We start from the raw sequence: 21,531 nt of genomic DNA on the forward strand, positions 1-21,531 counted from the left end.
ACGTACGAAAAACCAGAATGTTGGAACGGGAACCAGAGAGGTTTTCCAGTGTTTGCTGGGCTCCTGTTCCACTGTTTATCTTTCTATGGATGCCTGCGGAGTTCCAGAATGCTTAATGCCATGGTCTGGCTAACATATTCCAGAGTTGGCTTCTGTGGATACTGGGATGATTCTAAGACTGGAATTGTTTGGGCAATATCTGGTTTATAAAGATTTTAGAAAGCAGGAGAAGGCTTATTCTTTTGCCTGTGCTTTTAGTTCTGGTTTTATCTTCATTCAGACAATTTATTGGTAGTGATTCAGATATCTACTTTATGACTATTTTGATAATATTTAGGAATAATATTTTGTTATAATTCTATTTGATTTTGTGAACATTGCAAGCAGGTAACATCAACAATACAATGAAATTTATCAGATAAAGCAGGCTATAATTATTGTAAATAAATTGGTGTTCCTTTCAAGTGGATTAACACACAACGAACAATTAATATTAAAATGAATTCACATTATAAGCAAACTTTATTCTGATAGGAAAGCACTAGCAGGGAAACAGAAAGGAAACAGTACACTTCAAGCCAGCATCTGTCTCATTGGCCCCTTACTGTGTCCCACAAAGGTGTTATCTGCTGCACCTCAGTGCCAGAATATTGGCTAAAGGACTTCTGGAGTAACAGAAGAATCCTAAAGCAAATGCATTTTTAGTTTTATAATTGTAATGATCTCACCTTGCTAAGGCATTTATGCCCTGGGTTAAATTCTTCCATACAGGGTATTCAATGCTATTAAATGTCTAGAGTTTAGTGCTCAAATCTTCATTATATATTATATTCTACATATTGTTCCAACCACTATAAAAACCTTGGTACGGTGACACTTGTATTTGCATTGAAAAGAGGGTGCACTGCTTTTTTAAATGGACTGACAAAACAGGAGGATAGGCTATCTAAGAAAGCCGTTAGGGTAACAGAATGGATTAGAAGCCAAAAGTAGTCCAATTTTGAGCTTTATTTGACTGGAGACGCGATCTTATATATGTGCCTGACTCAGGACAAGTTTCGCCCCACGTAGGGGCTGCCTCAGGCGCTAAAACACATAAATAACAAATGTTCCAGGACATATAACAAAACATTATTTAAAATTAAATTACTTATCAAAAGGTAACAAAATAGAATCTGTAAACATATCAGAACAACTTATGATGAGTAGACAATACAACAGATTGAAACCGTGTGTACAGGAGGGACACAGCAGCAAGGATCTGCTGGTCCAAGTAGCAAACTCAGCTGTGATCTGCGTCATTAGCAGGACAGACAGCTCTTGTGCCTTTCTTTTGCAGATCTTTGCTGCACTGGATCTGAAAATAAAAATAAAATAATTTTAAGCACAGGCATAACTTACTGTAAATACAACCATAAATCGGAGTTTACAAATAAACCCTAATGACTTTCATAATTATAACTACTTGGATTTGATACTATGAACTGGATTAACCAAGGTTGTCTTATTGAAATTTACAAATCCAATAAAAATATCAAAAATCACATATCAATAATACATATACACACACATAAAGATGTAGAGAATTTTTTCTTAACAGCAATAATCAGACAACCATCCACACTCATTTATAAAAGCATATCCAACTTGTGACACTGCTGAGTACTAAACAGATATCTATATATGGTTCCTTGTTATAACCTATAAAATAATTTTTCTATGTCACTTCCTGAAAACCCAGACAGTGGGCCCCGCTGTTTCACTGAATTGGCTTCTTTAGGGGGATTGACTATATTTTTCCCTCCAGCCTGAAAACTGTTGGTGGTTCACAAATTTTAAATCTAAAGTAAATTTAAGTTTTTCTCCAGAATGCTGTTTAACTATTTCTTTGAATGCAGTGCACTTCATCAATTAAATAAAGATGACTTCTCCATCATTTAAAAAAAAATTTGGAAAGCTAATTACACACCTAGGTGTGTATATATGTTACTAAATATCAAAACTAAGGGCCTCATTTTCCAATATCGCATTGGTAACGCATTAGGGGGCGTTACCAATGCAAATGAGGCTTCTTTCGTGCAGTGGGGAAACATCGCGTGCGGCGATGTTTTCGCCATTCGCGAAAACATTAGCACCGCACACGATGTTTTCCCAGTGTGCGATGATTCTTTCGGTGTTTCATCGCAAGGCGCCGGGAGGGGGGGGGAGAGAGGGGAGAGAGAGAGAGAGAGACTATAGTGCCTATGCCCTAGACAGGTATTTCAATCCCTATGGGAGGGCCACCTACTAACTCGGGGTGGGGATTAGGCATGAGCGTCGGGGGTTTGGGGGCCACTTTCGCATTCCACATGAGACGTACGGACAGAACAGTGGTCTCTAGTGCAGATTTGCTGGCCGTCGGAGTGAGGACGCTCACTCCAAGAAGTGGTTTGGGCAACGTTCTCTCCACCTAGCTTGATGGACACTCTACCTGGGCAACAACAAGCTAGGTGGAGAGATAGCCATCCATAAAAATCATTTGAGCAACTGTAATAACCTGCACAAAAAACTCCTTGAAGTTTTTTATATAAGGTTGGTATTCCGCAACTTATTTCATTTACTGTAGGTCATGTTTTCAGAACATTTCTAAAATCTGATTTTCATAAACTTGCTTGTAACTTGCCATTCAGAGCTTTTACAACGATTGCAACACTTTTGCAGGCCCTTCACTTTTCTCCTTTCTGGTACAGCAGAAAGGATGTACAAAGTCTGGCAAGAGGACTGGTGGATCAGGCTGAGCTCCACTAATAACGTCAGCCATTGCGGTGCGGCACACTTAAGCTCTTAACATTTTCAAATTTTTGCCAATAACAAATGGAAATGATTCAAAAAGTATTGAAATAAAAAAAAAATACAGGACATTGCCAAAATAATACCATCCAAAATCATATTTGCCATTATGCCAGTGTAGCTCTTGTTCCTTTAAGTCTGTACCGATTGTTAGCATATCTCCTGGTTTCCTCCCAGCTATTGTTTAAGTATAGGGAGAAGTGAACTGTCCAGAAACTTGTTAGGTGGCTATTTAGTGTGTAAAAAAACATTGTAGATCCCTGACAATCTTATGCTGTGGCTGTGCACTGTTTGTAAAAGGCAGTGTGGTGCATGTTTGTTCATAAATTAGGTTATGGCAGTGATGACTTATTAGCAATCTTGTTTAAAGGAGGATTTTCTTTATCTTTTAACCCAGCAGTGTTGTCCTGCTCCTTTGGGCTGCAGTCAGTGGGAACCAAGGTTGGGATTTGGTGCCATGAGCCTTCATTTGCAACTACCTGGACATTACATCCCCGCCCCCAGCCCATTTTATATCCTTTCTAAGCTTGTTTTCATGACAGTCCTGGGCCAGGCCACATGGCTTTTTCCAGCACCTTGAAAGTACAGGTTCTGAAATTGGTTGTTCAGTGTCGCCATTGCACAATGACCATGACTCGCTCGCCCTGTGATCACTGCCTCCACAGAATCCCCAGCCCCGGCTGACCCTGAGCCATGAATCAGACCCAGGTCTCTCTGTATGGCTGTGCACAGAACTGCCCCAAAACCAACACAGCAGCCCCTCACATGAGTTTTTCAGAAATTGTTTTTTTTTATTGCCTGGATCCATCTGAGGGTAGCATTCTCTGACATGCTCCCTGTTCCACGTGCAGGTCCCCAGAGGCAGGCAGAGCTCCAGAGTCTCAATGTGTGCATGAGACGATGGTGCCAGGAAGAGGGATTCCGTTTTGGAAGAAACTGGGGAACCTTTTGGAGAAGGGGGAATTTTTTTTTTTTTCCCCCGAAGGAATGGGCTCCACCTTAACCAGAGTGGAAATAGACTGCTGGCACTAACCTTTAAAAAGGAGATAGAGAAGCTTTTAAGCTAGAAGAAAGGGGAAAGCTGACAGTTGCTCAGCAGCACATGCTTCGGAGGGAGATATTGTCAGAGGATATTAATGATGCATTAGAATTAGGGCATCTCAACAGTGGGGTTCCAATAATAAGAAAAGTAATCCAAGTGTCTAATTAAAAACTCGCCTGAAAAAAAAAATTCCAATTTATCCCTATTAATTAAAAAGCAGAGGACTTCCGGTGATATCACTAGAGAGGACAGAAGAAACTTGAGCTCTGCGGTCCCCCACTAACCCCCCACACTAGAGCGGCGATTTGAGCGGCCTTCGACTCGCGGGGCCTTCAGAGATCGATGGGACCCCGAGGCTGCTGATTTGGAGCCGGACAGAGGCGGATGGTAGCAGATTTGGCTGGGGGCTGAGGCAAACACGGCACGTCCAAGATGGCGGCCAGTACGCTGCGAGGCCCTCTCTCCCTGTGGATGTAAATAAGCGATCCCGCTGGCCCTGGGATCATGAAAGTGAGTCTGACAGGGCAGCGGACGGGAAATAAATGCCAGGCCACGATGGAACATGTCCTCGCAAGGTACTACAATTGAGTTCACCTGGGGATAGGAGGTCGGTCCCCTGCGAGTGGCAGCACTGCTTTACCTTGGGAGCCCCTGTAACTTCTGTCCTTTCCCCTTTGGCTGGTGAGGAGAGTGGTTGGACTGCATCCTCTAAGTTTTTTGTGATCCTGGTCTGCGGTCCGGCTCACGCAGGTTACTATCACTGCAGGCAGCAGCAGGCTTTGTTCCAGGCTTTCATTCTTTATATTAGCTAGCTTGCTTGGGCTTCTTGTCCCAGATTTCTCATTGGTGTGAACCTGACACCCTGCGTTTGTTCCCTGTTCTGGGGGCCCTCTTACTGTATGGGGAAGGGGGCGATGTGACAGAGAAGCGTGCGGAAGGGTGTCGTCTGTCGCTCTCGCCCCCCCTCCCCCCCCCGCTGCCAAGATGGCGGAAGCCCCTGCAGGCGCCAAAGTTTTGGACTCGCTGTCTGAGGATGCTCTGCTCCAAATCTGTGTCACAGCGGCATTGGATCTTCGCCTTACTAAGATACAGGCCTCTATGGAAGACATCAAATCGGCCCTGGAAGGTCAAACTAAATGACTGGATGAGGCGGAGCACATCTTATCCGACCATGGAGACCGGCTGGGCGAGTTGGAGCATCATGTGGAGACGCTGCAAGCTACTCAATGAGACCTGCTGGCAAAAATTGAGGATTTGGAAGACAGAAGCCGGAGAAATAACATCTGTATTATTGGGGTTCCTGAGTCAGTTAAGGACAGTGAGTTATCTGAATTTGTGGAGACATGGCTGCCGGGGCAGTTGGGCTTAGAGCTCTCCATGGGTCCCGATGGTCTGTGAAAGGGTTCACCGTGTTGGAGCGCTGCGTGAGGTGGCTGCGAGGCCCAGACCGGTACTGGCGAGAATCTTGAATTGGACTCACAAAACCCAGATCATGAGGGCTTTTAGGCAACGGGCTGCCATAGAATATCAGGGCCACAAGATTCTTCTTTTCAACTACTTTTCGGCGACTGCGACAGCACAACGGAAGAATATGTCCCCGGCATGCACGGAATTACATAAGCGAGGCATCAAATTTGGACTGCTCTATCCGGCCAAGTTACGTGTCTCCATGATAATAAGGTTCTCTTTTTCACCTCCAGAGACGAAGCAGAAAAGTTTATATAGCCATCCTGCCTAATGCCGGTGGAGAATGAAGACCAGTCTTTGGTAGGCTGTCCTACCCGCTGTCTTAATGATGGAAGTTCACTGTTGGCCCGAGTCCCTGTTGTTCTGGCTATTCACCTGCGCTTGCTGACAGTGGGAATTAATCTCCCTCTCATCAAGAAAAGCTTTGGCCTGACCTGCATTTGATACTCTGACTTGGAATGGGACCCAGGCGTTGGGGCCTCTTGAAGTTGAGGACCTTACAACTCCATAAACTCTAAGGTTATGCCGTTCTTGACTGATTTTTCTATAAGGTTCTGTCACTGTTACTGTTCGGGGGGTTATGGGGGGCCTAGAGGGGAGCTTCTCTCCACCTTCACGTGGGGGGGGGGGGGAGGAGGGTGAGTGGCTCCAAGCCTCTTGGGGCGAGTGGATGTGGTGTGGGTTGTGGGGGTATATGTATGGGTGTGACTGGTGTGTTTGGGGGATACATGTGTTTGGGAATAGGGCAGGGGTTACTGGAAACTTGGGAGACACTCCTCTTGAGATGGATAAGTGGCGGTTTCTTTTGGACAGTGACGTGTCTCTCTTGCTGCTGTCCCCTTACGATCCCGGAGGCTCAGGCTGGGGAGCCAAGGGATTTTTTGCTAATTGCACCCACTATGAAATATTTTTTGTGGATGATTCTTAGGTAATTCCTGACATGGCTACGGTAAAATTTACATCTCTTAATGTAGATGGCATACACTCTCCTATCAAATGGAAGAAATTACTCATGGCCTTTAAATATATGGGGTCACAGGTAGTGTTTCTTCAGGAGACTCGCCTGTCGGCGGGTGAACATGCAAAACTACAGAGAGACTGGGTGGGACAGTGCTTTTTCTCCTCATTCTCATCTCGAAAGAGAGGGGTGGTTATACTAGTTCATAAACAACTGCCATTCCGAGCAGAAAGAGTATGGCATAACCCCGAAGGTCGCTACGTCATTGTCCAGGGAATATGTAACCAGCAAAAAGTGGCCTTATGTAACATATATGCTCCTAATGTTTATAAACATGAGTTTTTTTACACATTTCTTGGGAATTCTGGGGGAACTTTCTGATTGTGCCATGATGGTGGGAGGAGACTTCAATATCGTAGCCAATAATAAGCTGGATGACTGCAAACCTCCCAAACCCATAGAGCCTAATGATATTCACAAGGGCCCCAACTTTTTGTGTCAGGAACTGTGCCTGCTGGACCTGTGGAGAGCTTTACACCCTGGAGAACAAGATTACACTTTTTTTTTTCTCCCATCCTCATGGATCTTATTCTCGATTAGATTATTTTCTGATCTCGTGTTCTCCAGAGTGACAGCTGCCTCCATAGGCACAATTGCCCTATCTGACCATGCGCCAGTATCCATAACTCTCACTTGGGCAAACTCTTAAACCCCCCTTCTCTTGGCACATGCCCCTGGGTTTATTATTGGATAAAGAGTTCTCCCACTTTCTCACAGAACGTTGGGAGGAATATATGCTTCTCAATTCTTCCCCGGGTTTTATGGGAGGCAGGAAGGCAGTTATGAGGGGGCACATTATAGCCTATGTTGCTACCCAAAATAAGAAGCGCACCGCCACAATCCTTAACCTAACAGAAGAACTAAAACAAGCCCAGCTCCGACATATCAAAGCAATGTCGGAAACTAGTAAGCGCGAAGTGGAAGGGATACGGGAATCTCTGCAAGCGCTCCTATTCCAACGAGCTTCCAAATCCATGAGATATTACAAATATCAGCTGTACCGCTATGGTAACTGGCCCAGTAAATTGTTAGCCAGTTTGGCTAGAGCACGTGGCCCAAAATCCTTTATTACTAATATCAAAGATAAAACTGGAGCTTGTCAGGTAACTTCTACAGCTATTGCAGACCGCTTCCTTGAATATTACAGTGGGCTTTATGGGGAGAAATCCAGCCACCTGCCTTCCAGAGAGGCTTTCTTTTCTAATTTTCCATGGCCTAAGTTAAAGGAGGCGCAGCTCCTCATGTTAAATATACCCATAACAGATACCAAAATTCATGCCATTATACATGGCCTAAAAACAGGAAACACCAGGGATATTCTCTATTCTATTCTCTATTCGTCTCGATACTACTTATACATAAAGAGAATACTATTCATGTACAGAAAGCAAATTATACATCCAATTTCAAATTTTTAATACATAAAATGTATAAACTTTATTAATATCTCCAGCAGCAGAATATCCTATCTAATCATAACATCACTCACACAATTACACCACCATAAAACCATTAACACCAGTAAACAGGAGGAATGTGATCTTGTTGCGATGCGTGCTTGAAGAGAATTTTGAACTGAGATATCCGGACAAGTGTGTCGGAAGGTTATACAGATTTCATAGTTATAAAAGATTGAGAAAGTGAAATACATAACAGTATTCCATATATAAAGATCACATTCATATTCACGCCAGGGACCAATATTTTTCAAGGAGGCAGATCACTTCCGTCTTGCGGCCTGGCTTTTGAGAGGCGTCAGTTGAGGAGGCGCGGTTATCCGGAGCCGGGTATTTCAACGCTACTGAAAGCACGTAAGATGTCCACCTCTGTTACCTATGTTTGAGTCTGAAAGGTCTTTGAGGATTGGTGTGGAGCGAATGACATTCTTCCCATGCAGGCCTCAGTGCCACAAGTCCTTTCCTTCTTGCAGGCAGGTTTGGATTTGGGTCTTGCTTACAATTCTCTTTGGGTTCAGGTGGCGGCCTTGGGGGCTTTTCTTCGTAGTGGAAATAAGGAGTTTCTGTCCTCGTATCCAGACGTCTCCCGTTTCCTTAAAGGAGTGAAACACTTGAAGCCTCCGATTCGCCCACCTTGTCCGTCGTGGAATCTGAATCTGGTGCTCCGAGTCCTCTGTGCCGTTCGAACCTCTAAGCTCGGCTACCATCAAGGTCGTCACTCTCAAGACAATTTTTCTCGTGGCAATCAGTTCAGCAAGACGTATTTCTGAGCTGCAGGCCCTATCCTGTCGTGAACCATACCTTCGTTTCACGCCTGAAGGGGTTTCGCTGAGGACGGTTCCTTCTTTTCTCCCTAAAGTGGTTTCGGCATTCCACCTCAACCAATCGGTGGAATTACCATCTTTTGCCTCTTCTGAGTCTGGAGACCTGCATAGACTGGATGTACGGCGGTCTCTGATACGCTATCTGGAGGTGACTAATGATTTTCGGCTCTCCGATCATCTGTTTATCCTCTGGTCCGGACCCCGGAAGGGTTGCATGGCCTCCAAACAATCTTAGCGTGGTGGTTGAAGGGAGCCTTGGTGTAGGCAAGTCCCCCTCCGCTGGTTGTCAAGGCTCATTCTCTTCGAGCCCAGGCGACATCTTGGGCGGAGAGCTCCTCCGTCTCCACTCAGGAGATTTGTAGGGCGGCCACCTGGAAGTCGATCCATACTTTTGCGAGACATTATCGCCTGGACGTCGGTGCTCCGGGCGGTCAGCTTGGAGACAAGGTAATACGAGCAGGGCTGCCTGCGGCCCACCCGTGATGGGAAAGCTTTGGTACATCCCACCGTCTGGAATGATCCTGGTATGTACAGGGAAAAGAGAATTTATTCCTTACCTGCTAATTTTCGTTCCTGTAATACCATGGATCATTCCAGACACCCTCCCTTGGTTTGGGGGTTTGCTTGTGGGACATCCCTGCCTACCTGTCTTAACAATCTTTTACTCTGTATTTCGAATACTGCACGTCTTTTTTGTTCACGCACTGCTGTTTGCAAGTTCACTGTTCAGAATTTAGTTGCTGTTTATTTGGACAGTGGTTATTTCAATTCCACCTGCTGATGGAAGTCTCCTCTCAAGTACAGTGGTGGTTAAAAGTGGATCATCTAAGAGGGGGGGTTTTCCTAAGATAATCGGACTGGTTAGAACTCACAACAGATGCAAGCCTCCAGGGTTAGGGAGCTCACTGTCAGGAGCTGATGGCCCAAGGGCGTTGGAATGCAGAAGAGTCTTTTTAGAACATTGATCAGCTGGAATTCCATGCGGTCTGGTTAGCATGCTTGCGGTTCAGTGACAGATTGCAGGGTCAAATGGTCCAGATAACAGTGGCTTACATTAATCAGCAGGGAGGAACCAAGAGCCAGCAAGTGTCACAGGAAATAGTCCAACTTATGGAATGGGTGGATGTGCATCTTCAGGAGATCTCAGCCTTGCACATTGCAGGAAAAGACAATGTAAGAGCAGACAGTCTGGATCCAGTAGAATGGGAATTGTCAAATGAGGCATTTCAGCTCATAGTGGATTGCTGGGGCCTTCAGTTTCTGGACCTGCTCGTGACTCCTCACAATGCGAAGGTTCCTCAAATCTTCAGTCTCAGAAGAGATCCAAAGTACTTGGGCATCGATGCCCTCATGCAGGAGTGGTTGGAGGGCAAGCTGCTATATGCTTTTCCCCCATGGCCCATGTGGGCAGAATTGTTTGGAGGGTCAAGAGTCACAGGGGATGATACTTCTGCTGGACTCTTCCCTCCCGTTTCTGCTACGGCAGGGGCCTGTTCTTTACGAAGATCCAAATCTATTTTGTCTTACAGTATGGCCCTTGAGAGGGCTTGGTTGCTGAAGGTTGGATTTTCTGTTGCGGTGATTGCCATCTTGCCGCGAGCAAGAAAGTTCTCCACTTCCTTAGCATATAAGCGGGTTTAGCAAATATTTGAAGCTAGGTGTGAAGATCTTCCTCGTTTGGTTAAGATCCCACTTATTTTGGAATTTTTACAGGATGGATTGAGTAAAAACTTGGCCCTTAATTCATTAAAGGTACAGGTGGAGGCTCTTGCTTCTTTCCGAGATCAGGTGAATAGTGGGCCCTTGTCGGCTCATCCAGATGTGGCCTGTTTCCTGAAAGGAGTGAAGCATCTTTGTCCTCCCTTGCAGTTACCAGTGCCCTTCTGGAGTCTTAATCTAGTTTTGGATTGTTTAGCGGACCCTACTTTTTGACCAATACATAACCTTTCCCTGAGGTTACTGACTTTGAAAACAGTGTTTCTTGTGGCAGTTTGTTCTGCGCGTCCAGTATTTTGGTGGGAGCAGTTTCAACAAGTAACTCCAGGGGCGATACAGTTGCGTACTGTTCCTTCCTTTCATGGTCCTCCTTACACACCTTTTTCAGGCATTATCGCCTGGAAATGCAAGCCCAGGAGGACGCAGCCTTTTACATGTGTGGCTTTGACTGGACCGCGAGCAGTCTCCTGTCCAGTTTGGGAGTACCTTGGATACATCCCATTGGTTTTGGATTCACTTGTCTGTACGCTAAGAAGTGGGACATTACTACTTACCTGATAATTTCCTTTTCTTTAGTACAAACAGGTGAATTCAACTTCCCACCTGTGGCTGCCGAATGGATGTGCTGTGGTCCTCTTGCATGGCTGTGTGTTCTAGGGAGTGTGCTTACACTCTTTATCTGAGCTCAGTGTTTTCCTGTTTACTGAGTGCTGGAATGGTTATCTTGCTAGTTTGTCCATAGCTGGATTTTGAAGAGAATACTGGCGGGCTGATGTCTCTGCAGGGGTATAAATATTTTGATGTCTGCTTTTGCTCAGTCTCCATCTGCTGTAGAGAGGTGCATAACCCACTGGTTTTGGATTCACCTGTCTGTACTAAGGACAAGGAAGTTATCGGGTAAGTAGTAATTCCTCCTTTCTCCCTTTCTTTTTTTTTTCTTTTTTCTTCTTTACATATCTGTCTAAAAAATGTATCTCTTACCGACTGAGCAGTTTTCTTTTGTTTGAGCTTTGGGTTATCTAATCATCCTTCCTTCCTCTTTTAGTTTTACTTGATAATTCTGCCTCTTCTCTTCCTCAGCTTAAGTCTCTTATTTTCCCTTTTGTTAGCAAGGAATAACTTCAAGTCATCACTAAACTAGCCTTGTCTCTCCCTTTCTCTTCCAATTCCTATATTGTGTATGTCCAAATCATCTTCAGGGTGGCTTTGCTGTGAGGTCTGATCTTCTGATATATTTGAACCTTTGAATAATGGTAGTAGATAAACTCTAGATGTGGGAGGAGTAGCCTCCCTTGGGCACCTGCAGGACCTCCAGGGTATATCATTAAAATAACTTAGGAGCAATAACATTTTGTAGTCTTGGAAAATGATTGAGGAGTAAAATCCTCGTTTTGGCTACATTTTCCAGATTTTCAGTCTTATGGTCTTTAATTATCTTTAATATACAAGCATTATTCATGGTTCGAATAGCAGTGACATGCTCTTCAGCTGGTATAATTCATTTTGTATGATCCTCCAAAGAATTGGCCTGTTCAGAAACTTTGGATTCAGTATTTTAACAGTGAACTTTTTAAAACTACAGCTCATTTGAATTTAATAGTGGTCTTCCATGCCTCTTCTTGGGTGACAGTGTTGGGGATTTCCAGAATACGCTTCCATTATTCTGTATTAATACTTGACGAAGATGATCTAGCCAGTCCAGAACTGGAACAAATCCCATCCACAATTGCCATTGCAGTTGAGGTCTAGGCAGTACATGCAGCCACAGGGCCCAGTGAGGGTAGCAGATCTAAAACTCCAGTGGGGGAACTCTGCTACCAACCACCACCAACTCTCAGCTCTGCTGCCACAGCCTGCAAATGCCAGTTGCTGTTTTATCAACGTCTTCTCTGTTGCATCCTTTAACAGCTCCAGGCAGCTGTCTGCAAAGCTACGCTAAGCAGACCGGGTGGGGGAATTAGGCTTCAGGACTCAATGAAACCTTGCCTGCCAGTGGGGACAGCCTGGCCTGGTTGTCACCACCAAAAAGATGAATTTCCTGGCGTGTAGCCAGATGGACTCAGGACAAATGGGATAGTATCCACGTGCTAGCAGTTGGAGACGGATCTGACGTCAGCACAGGGGCGTGTATATATCCCCACAGGAAGCGCAGCTGTTCAGTAATTTCCGTCTCCAAAGCAGTTTGGAGTGCCTGCACGCTGGTTCAGCGTGCTTTCCAAGACTACTTTCATTTTTTGTTTTCTTCTCTTCTAGATTCTACTTTACCTTTCTTCAACACCTTTTTGAGCCCCGCGCTCCTCAGGGGCCGTTCTGGCCGTGCCCCCCAGTTGAGCTTCCCGGGGTGACTGCCGTGGTCCCCCGGAGGTGTAAGTCCTCGGTTCGGCCGAGGCCCTCGCTCCTGGCGTGGACGAGGTAGCGGGTGCAGTGCCTCAACCGCGGCGGTGAAAGGTATCGGCCCTTTCCCCTCGCAGCCGGAGACTGCCTGTGATCCTGCCCGGCAGCGCTGAAGATTTGGTACGGCGTACGTCTCTTCACCCAGGTCTCCGCTATCTAGAGGACCGGCGGCGTGGCAAGCCGTGGAGGACGCCATTTGTGGCCTTACTCAGGTATTCCGCGCCTGTAATGGGCGCGGCTTTTATTTATTTATTTTTTTTTCTTTTTTTTCCTCCTTGTTCTTGCTTCTTGGCTGCCACTGTGAGTATGTGCCGCATATTGCTGCTGTATGTCTATTGACTGCCCTTAGGTGTATATTGCTACCTGCTTCGTATTGTGCGGCTTTTTTTTTTTCAGCACCTATTGCTGTCGCATACTCTTGCTATTGGGCGCCTGTTCCTACTCAGCGCCTATTGCTGCCGCTTACTATTGCTATTGTGCGCTTGTTTTGCTCAGCGCCTATTGCTGCCGCTTCCTATTGCTATTGTGCGCTTGTTTTGCTCAGCGCCTATTGCTGCCGCTTCCTATTGCTATTGTGCGCTTGTTTTGCTCAGCGCCTATTGCTGCCGCTTCCTATTGCTATTGTGTGCTTGTTTTGCTCAGCGCCTATTGCTGCCGCTTCCTATTGCTATTGTGCGCTTGTATTGCTCAGCGCCTATTGCTGCCGCTTCCTATTGCTATTGTGCGCTTGTTTTGCTCAGCGCCTATTGCTGCCGCTTCCTATTGCTATTGTGCGCTTGCTCTATTCAGCGCCTATTGCTGCCGCATCCTATTGCTATTGTGCGCCTGTTCTAGCCTGCGCCTATTGCTGCCGCATAGGAAGCGCACGCTTGCTATATTCTGCTCATGGATCAGCTCGCAGCCGCGGCCGCAGCTGCGCCGCCACTTGCCCTAGACGTTTCAGCTCTGGGCCTCTGCTCCGCGTGCCACCTTCGTGCCACGCGCGGTACTGACCCCGACTCACTGTGTACCCAATGTGCGGCGGCCGGGGGACCCTCCGGCCAGGACCAATCTCAGCCGCAGTTTTTTGATAGTTCACCTGCGGCTACCCCGGATTTGGGAGGCGGTCTCGACCGCTCGGGAATCCCGGGGGATCTGGTACCCCGGCGTTTTGAGGCGGCTTCCATTTCCTGGGTGGATCTTTTTCAGGGAATTCATGCCTTTGTCCAGATGCAGACGGCTTCGCGTCCTGCCCCTACGGTCCTTGCTGCGCCTGTTCTTCCGGCGGTTGCTGCGGTTCCTGCGGGGGCGGCGTCTCCGGCGCATACTGCGGCTGCCGCCATGATGGCAGCCTCTAGGGATCCGGTTCCGGGTCCCTCGCAGCCTTCTCGGGAGCGGGACCTCCCGCTATTGGACAGTCCCGATCACTCGGACCTGGAGGTTTCACCGGACGAGTCCGAACTCCCGGACGAAGGGGACCTCCCCCCGGGGATTGCGCCATACCGGACTATGCGGCGCTTTTTCCCTAAGGAGGACCTCTCGGACCTCGTGTCCCAGTGTCTGGCGGAGTTGGAGATCACTGGACCCAGTGCTTCGATTCCTTCTGCGCAGAACCCCCTTCTGGAAGGTCTTCGTCCTACAGCCCGCCATTTTCCTTTCTTGCAGGCAGCTCAGCAACTCATTGATTTGGAATGGGCAGCACCGGCGGCCTCCTTTCAAGGGGGCCGGGCCCTGAAAGGCATGTACCCATTGGCACCGGCTCTCCAGGACCTCCTGGCATGCCCTCAGGTGGACGCCTTAATTAGCGCTGTGGTCAAGCGCACTACCATTCCTGTGGAAGGGGGTTTGGCCCTCAGGGAGCCCCAGGACAGGCGGATGGACGCCATTCTGAGGCAAAATTTTGAGGTGGCAGCTCTTTCTTTGAGGATTGCGGCCTGTTGCACGGTGGTCACTCGTGCCTGCTTGTCTCAGGTCCGCAACAACGCTCCGGCGGCTGACATGGAGCCCGCTCTTTCCTTCCTCACCGATGCCGCATCGGATTTGGTTCGAACCACGGCTAAGGGGATCTCGTCTTCCGTGGCCGCCAGGAGACACCTATGGATCCAGCCATGGTCCGCTGATGCCCCTTCCAAGTCTCGCCTCACCAAATTGCCTTTTCAGGGCTCGTTTCTGTTTGGCAGTGACCTTGATAAGCTTGTCGCTTCCTGGGGTGCCTCTCCTGTGCCTCGCCTACCAGAAGACCGGTCCAGGAGGGGACAGCGCTCCGGTCCCCGGCCCTCCAGGGGCAGGGGTTCACAGCGATTTGTTCCATATAGAGGGCGCTACCAGACGCCGCGTCCTCCGGCCAGGAATCAGTCCTTTCGGTCCAGGCTGCGCAGACGGGGGAACGGGCCGGGCGGGGGTCCCGGTCGCATCCCACAATGAGAATTTGCCGATTCATCTGGGGGACGAAGCCATAGGGGGCAGGTTGACCCTCTTCTACCCCAGATGGGTCGAGATCACGTCGGACCAGTGGGTCCTCGCAGTTATCCGAGAGGGGTATTATCTGGACTTTCATCATCTTCCTCCGGACAAGTTTGTGGAGTCTTCATGTTCCCCGCTCAAGAAGGCAGCATTGGCGGCCACCCTGACGAGGCTCCTGACCTTGAACGCCATCCTCCCAGTGCCTGCCTGGGAAGTGAATTCTGGACACTATTCCGTTTATTTCATAGTACCCAAGAAAGGGGGCACTTTTCGGCCTGTGCTGGACCTCAAATCCCTCAATCGGTACTTACGGGTGCCGAGGTTTCGCATGGAAACTCTGCGCTCCGTCAAAGCCGCAGTCCCGCCCGGAGAGTTCCTCACGGCTTTAGACCTGTCCGAAGCCTATCTTCATATTCCGATACATCCGGATCATCAGCGCTTCCTCCGCTTCAAGGTTCTGGACCGCCACTTCCAGTTTCGAGCTCTCCCCTTCGGGTTGGCCACCTCCCCGAGGACATTCACCAAGGTGATCGTGGTTGTGGTGGCGGCACTCAGGCGGGACGGGATCTTGGTCCATCCCTACCTAGACGACTGGTTGATCAGGGCGAAGTCCCGAGCGGAGAGCCTGCGGACAACCGACAGGGTGATCGCCCTTCTGGAAAGCTTGGGCTGGGTCATCAACCTCAGCAAGAGCTGCCTACAGCCTTCCCAGTCCATAGAATATCTGGGGGTAAAGTTCGACACTCGGGCGGACACGGTCAGTCTTACGTCCAAGAGACAGTTGAAGCTTCGGCAGCGTATCCAGTATCTGTTGGGAACCAGTCGGCCGTTAGCTTGGGATTATCTGCAAGTTCTGGGTCTCATGGCCTCCACTCTGGACGTGGTGCCTTGGGCACGAGCCCATATGAGACCACTACAGCATTCCCTGCTCTCTCGCTGGAGCCCCCATCACCGAGCCTATTCCACGCGCCTCCCTCTGCCGGTCCATGTTCGGACCCAGCTGCGGTGGTGGTTGCGGTCCGACCACCTGAGCAGGGGGTCGCGGATGTCCTCGCCCACGTGGATCTTGCTCACCACGGATGCCAGCCTCAGCGGCTGGGGAGCACATTGCGAAGAACTCACTGCGCAAGGGCGTTGGGACAGGGAGGAGTCCACATGGAACATCAATCGCCTGGAAGCCCGGGCAGTCAGACTGGCCTGCCTTCGTTTCGCTCCGCGGCTGCGGCACAGAGCTGTCGGGGTGATGTCCGACAACGCCACCACGGTGGCCTACATCAACCGTCAGGGCGGAACCAGAAGCCGACAGGTATCTCTGGAAATCGCCCCACTCATGGTTTGGGCAGAGGCGAATCTGCGGGACATCTCCGCCGTCCACATTGCCGGGAAGGACAATACCACAGCAGACTTCCTCAGCAGGGGACGCCTGAATCCAGGCGAGTGGCAGCTGTCCCCCACAGCTTTCCAGATGATTGTCGATCACTGGGGGCTCCCGGCCATGGATTTACTGGCAGACAAGTCCAATGCTCAGGTACCCAGATACTTCAGCCGCAGGCGCGACCCGTGCTCGCACGGCATCGATGCTCTGGTCCAGCCGTGGCCTCCGGGGACTCTTCTATATGCCTTTCCCCCGTGGCCTCTACTGGGTGCCCTCATCCACAGGATTCGGTCACACCAGGGCCTAGTTCTTCTGGTGGCCCCGGACTGGCCGAGAAGACCCTGGTACGCGGACCTCAGACGCCTGCTGGCAGGGGAGCCTCTCCCCCTGCCTCCTCTCCGGGACCTTCTACGTCAAGGTCCCATTCTGCACGAGGATTCGGCTCAGTTCTCTCTTACGGTCTGGCCATTGAGAGGGCTCGACTGAAGAAAAAGGGTTACTCGGGGCCTGTGATTACTACACTCCTCCGGGCTCGCAAGTTTTCCACTTCCCTCACCTACGTACGGATCTGGAGAATCTTTGAAGCATGGTGCGACTCTCATGGCACCAGTCCACATGCCGCCACTATTCCTATTGTGTTGGATTTCTTGCAGGATGGGCTTCAGAAGGGTCTCTCCCTCAGCTCCATCAAGGTTCAGGTAGCGGCACTATCGTGCTATGGACCCAGGAGAGGTGGCAAGACTATCGCCAAGCACCCTGATGTTTCTCGTTTCCTGCAAGGCGTCAAGCATATTCGTCCGCCACTAAAGTGGCCTATACCCTTCTGGAACCTTAATCTGGTTCTGGATTTCCTTGCGGGATCCACCTTCCGACCCCTTCGGGGCTTGTCTCTACGGTCTCTAACCCTGAAGTTGGTATTCCTGCTGGCCGTATGCTCCGCACGCCGCGTCTCTGAACTACAGGCGCTGTCCTGCCGTGACCCCTTTCTACGTATCACTTCGGAGTCTATCCATCTTCGGACGGTTCCCTCCTTTCTCCCTAAAGTGGTTTCACAGTTTCATCTTAACCAAACCATATCCTTGCCTACCACGGTAGGTTTGAAGAAATCTGAAGAAGGCCGTTTATTACGCCATCTCGACATCGGCAGATTGCTGCCCAGGTATCTGACAATGACTCAAGACCTGCGGAAGACAGACCGTCTGTTCGTCCTACACAGCGGGAAGAAGCAAGGTGAAGCGGCCTCTCGGCCCACCATTGCCCGCTGGATTAAAGACGTTGTCAGAGCAGCCTACGTGGAGGCTGGGGAGGCTCTGCCTCTTCGGGTTAAGGCTCATTCTACCAGAGCCCAAGCGGCGTCTTGGGCTGAATCCCGGATGCTGTCACCGGCGGACATCTGTAAAGCGGCGACATGGTCCTCCCTCCATACCTTTTCTCGGTTCTACCGTCTGGATGTCCAGGCCAGGGAGGACTCGGCCTTTGCGAGGGCGGTACTGCATGGTCCTCAGGCAGCCTCCCGCCCAGGCGGGGTGTAAAGCTTTGGTACATCCCATTTGTCCTGAGTCCATCTGGCTACATGCCAGGAAATGTTCAGATTACTTACCTGGTAATCTTGTTTTCCTTAGTGTAGACAGATGGACTCAGCATCCCGCCCAGCTGCCTGTGTACATGGGTTTTCACTGATTCCGGGTACGCCTTTGACTTTTGTGTTCCTACGAGCGTACACTCTGCCTATATCCACGCCTTCCGGTTGGGAAGGCTGGCGGTCTCCGGCCACTGTCAATCGGTCAGGGGAGGCCTGTTTTCACTTTTTTCTTTACTTTTCATTGAGCGTCAGTACACACATCCATAACAGCTTTTGCAAGGAAGATTACTGAACAGCTGCGCTTCCTGTGGGGATATATACACGCCCCTGTGCTGACGTCAGATCCGTCTCCAACTGCTAGCACGTGGATACTATCCCATTTGTCCTGAGTCCATCTGTCTACACTAAGGAAAACAAGATTACCAGGTAAGTAATCTGAACAATGATCGATAGGACCTGCAAACCACCCATGCTGGCTTCCATGGTGGGGTAATGGCGAACGTTACTCACCTTTAATTCCTGAGAAAATGTGTACACTAGTAAAGCATGGCTACAGCCATCTTGATTTCCAAACAGTTCTACTTTTAGTGCATTGCTAGTGTTGGGCAGGGCTGAAAAATCCCAGGAGCCAAGTCACCTAGGTGCCTTAAATTCAGAAAAGCAAAAAAAAAAAGAAAACAAAGAACCTTAGTTCTGGTGTGCAAAGTGGATCCAGGATATCCTGGATGAATGAATGAGAAATCCAAAAACAAAGCCAGGAAGGGTGGGGAGAGAAAACAGACTTCATCATGTGCCAGTACCATATGTTAGTGTCCCTTCACAGATTTATGGAGCTCTGAGAATTCACGCCCCAGTGACATTCTTTGTGTAGCATAACTGTTACACTTGATCAGCAAGCAGGTATTCAGAAAGACAGAGATGGTGGGGGCTGTTTTATGGCCTTTCAGTTATTTGTTTAGGATCTGAGTGCGCTTGCATTATTCAGGTTACAGTTCGTGTAATAGTTCAGTGCAGATCTCTTAAAGAAGCACTTGTTTGGCCAACTCCAGTCCTCGGGCCACGTTTTCAGGAAAGCCACAATGAATATGCATGAGAGAGATTTGCATGCAGATCTTGCTCATGCATACTCACTGTGGATATCCTGATATCTTGGCCACCCCTGTCCTAGGCTGTGAGATTTCTCCGCATGGACACGTGTTATTAGAATCTGGTGCTGTAAGCCTTCCAGCTTCTACTCCCTGTTGTCTGACCTTAGGGGAAGTGGCAAGGGTGGAGGGCCGACGGTGCCAGCAGTGCCTAGGAGCAGCAAAATCCAAAATCCATCACTGGCTGAAACCCCCCACAGGAGAAAATATGCTGCCAAATGGTTTGGATTTTTTTTCTTTCCTGTAATTTTGGGGGGGGATTTGTGGGTGGGCAGTGGCTGACTGCGGTATCTTCTAGTATTCACTTGACATTGGGAAATGTGAGCTGCCTTAGAGCATATTCATCCTCAATTAGTCAACAGAAAATAATTTTCCCATTGTTTCGTTTTTTTTTTCCTCTGAGATGTGTAGCGCTCAAATCAGAATTCTAAACATGTTAACCAATGTCAGTTGGGTTGACATGTTCCTTTAAAAGTGCTTTTACTGTGTGCAGTGAGTTAAATCCAAGGGCTGGTTGCTTTTTTGCTCTTCTTCACTTACACCTTCCAGCCTTTTCCTCCCCGTGCCTCAGTCTGGCCTTTTTCTCTACCTCCCACCCTTTTCCAGCCTTGTGCTCTTCTGTGTAGCCTCGCAGCAGGTACCAAGCTTTTAAACATAGAAATGATGGCAGAAAAGGACCAAACGGTCCATCCTATCTGCCCAGCAAGCTTATGGTAGCATCAGCCACGCCATACAGGTCTCCCCTATAAAGGTAGCATCAGGGGGTGGAATCTGCTGTGCCATACAAATTGCCCCCCATGCTTAGTTTCCCAAACCGTTAAAGTCAGGGCCCTTGTTGGTGGTTGTCTGAGTCCAATTCCCCATCACTTCCTGCCATTGAAGCAGAGAGCAATGTTGGAGTTACATCACAAGTATAAGGCTTATTGGTTAAGGGTAGTAACAGTCGCATCAGCAAGTTATCCCCATGCTTATTTGTTTTCCAAGACCATAAAAGTAAATGTCTTTGGTTGCTGTCTGAAACTAATTCCCCTTTTCCTCTTCCCCCCCCCCCCCCCCCCCCCCATGCTGTTAAAGCAGAGAGCAATAATGAGTTGCATCAACAGTATGTCGGCTTGTTGGTTAAGGGTAGTAGCTTCCACACCAGCAAGTTACCCCCATGTGCTCTTTTCTTCATTTCCATTCTGAGCTGGAGGCTGTGCACATGGGCTCCTTCTGGGACACTGCAATCATGGGCCCTGAATCCGCTCCCTTGGTATCATTCTTAAGTAATGACCTTGATGCTCTCTCTCCCCTCTTCTGAAGCTGTAAACGCTATCTCCGCAGCATCCCCAGCCCCGGCTGACCCAGGGAGGAAAAAACTCGATCTGGCATCAAACCAGGAACCTGCCGCATCGCAGAGCACAGCACCTATCCCCTCAGCTTGCTTGGCCCAGGCTCTCCTTTTCTTGTAGGCTGGTGGGGGGGAGAGAGACCGCATCATCCACCTTTTGTCTTGTTTGGCTGGTGAGGGCAACCCACAAAGGCTACTTCTCTTTTATTGTAGGCTGGAAAGAGGCTGCAGCAGCTGCTTCTTGACATCTCAGCCATATGTATAACAGAAGGAAGTGGGCTGACATCACATCCACACAAAGCAGTGGAGTGCCTCAGGGATCTGTTCTTGGACCGGTGCTTTTTAATATATTTATGAAAGATCTGGAAAGGGGGTAACACAAGTGAAGTGATCAAATTTGCAGATGAGAGAAAACTATGCAGAGTAGCTAAATCTCAAGTGGATTGTGATAAATTTTTAGGAGGACCTTGTGAGACTTGAAGATTGGGCTTTCAAATGGCAGATGAAATTTAATGTGGATAAGTGCAAGGTGATGCATATAGGGAAAAATAACCCTTGCTGTAGTTACACAATGTTAGGTTCTATCTTAGGAATTACCACCCAGAAAAGAGATCTAAGTGTCATACTGAATAATACATTGAAATTGTCGGCTCAGTGTGCTGCGGCGGTCAAAAAAGCAAACAATCCTAGGAATTATTAGGAAGGGAATGGTGATTAAAATGGAAAATGTCATAATGCCTCTGTATCGCTCCATGGTGAGACTGTACCTTGAGTACTGTGTACAATTCTGGTCACAGCATCTCAAAAATGATATAGTTGCCATAGAGAAGGTACAGAGAAAGGGTGACCAAAATGATAAAGGGGATGGAACAGATCCCCTATGAGTAAAGACTAAAGAGGTTAGGGCTGT

The 21,531-nt window shown here is 48.5% G+C and overlaps 1 protein-coding gene across 4 annotated transcripts in view; it reads left to right on the forward strand.

The window, feature by feature from the left end:
* SLC35A3 (solute carrier family 35 member A3) overlaps positions 1 to 21,531 on the forward strand; it is a 153,644-nt gene that overhangs the window by 21,147 nt on the left and 110,966 nt on the right. Inside the window, exon 1 of one of the 4 annotated variants that reach the window (XM_029617946.1) lies at positions 19,490 to 19,512. The exons of the other annotated variants lie outside the window; for them this stretch is intronic. Within the exon in view, the coding sequence (XP_029473806.1) occupies positions 19,510 to 19,512 (3 nt within the window). The 5' untranslated portion in view covers positions 19,490 to 19,509. Of the gene's footprint in view, positions 1 to 19,489; positions 19,513 to 21,531 lie in introns of those variants that run through there. 4 annotated transcript variants of the gene reach the window in all.

Source organism: Rhinatrema bivittatum, chromosome 10 (genome assembly GCF_901001135.1).
Source record: "Rhinatrema bivittatum chromosome 10, aRhiBiv1.1, whole genome shotgun sequence".
Classification (NCBI taxonomy): domain Eukaryota; kingdom Metazoa; phylum Chordata; class Amphibia; order Gymnophiona; family Rhinatrematidae; genus Rhinatrema; species Rhinatrema bivittatum.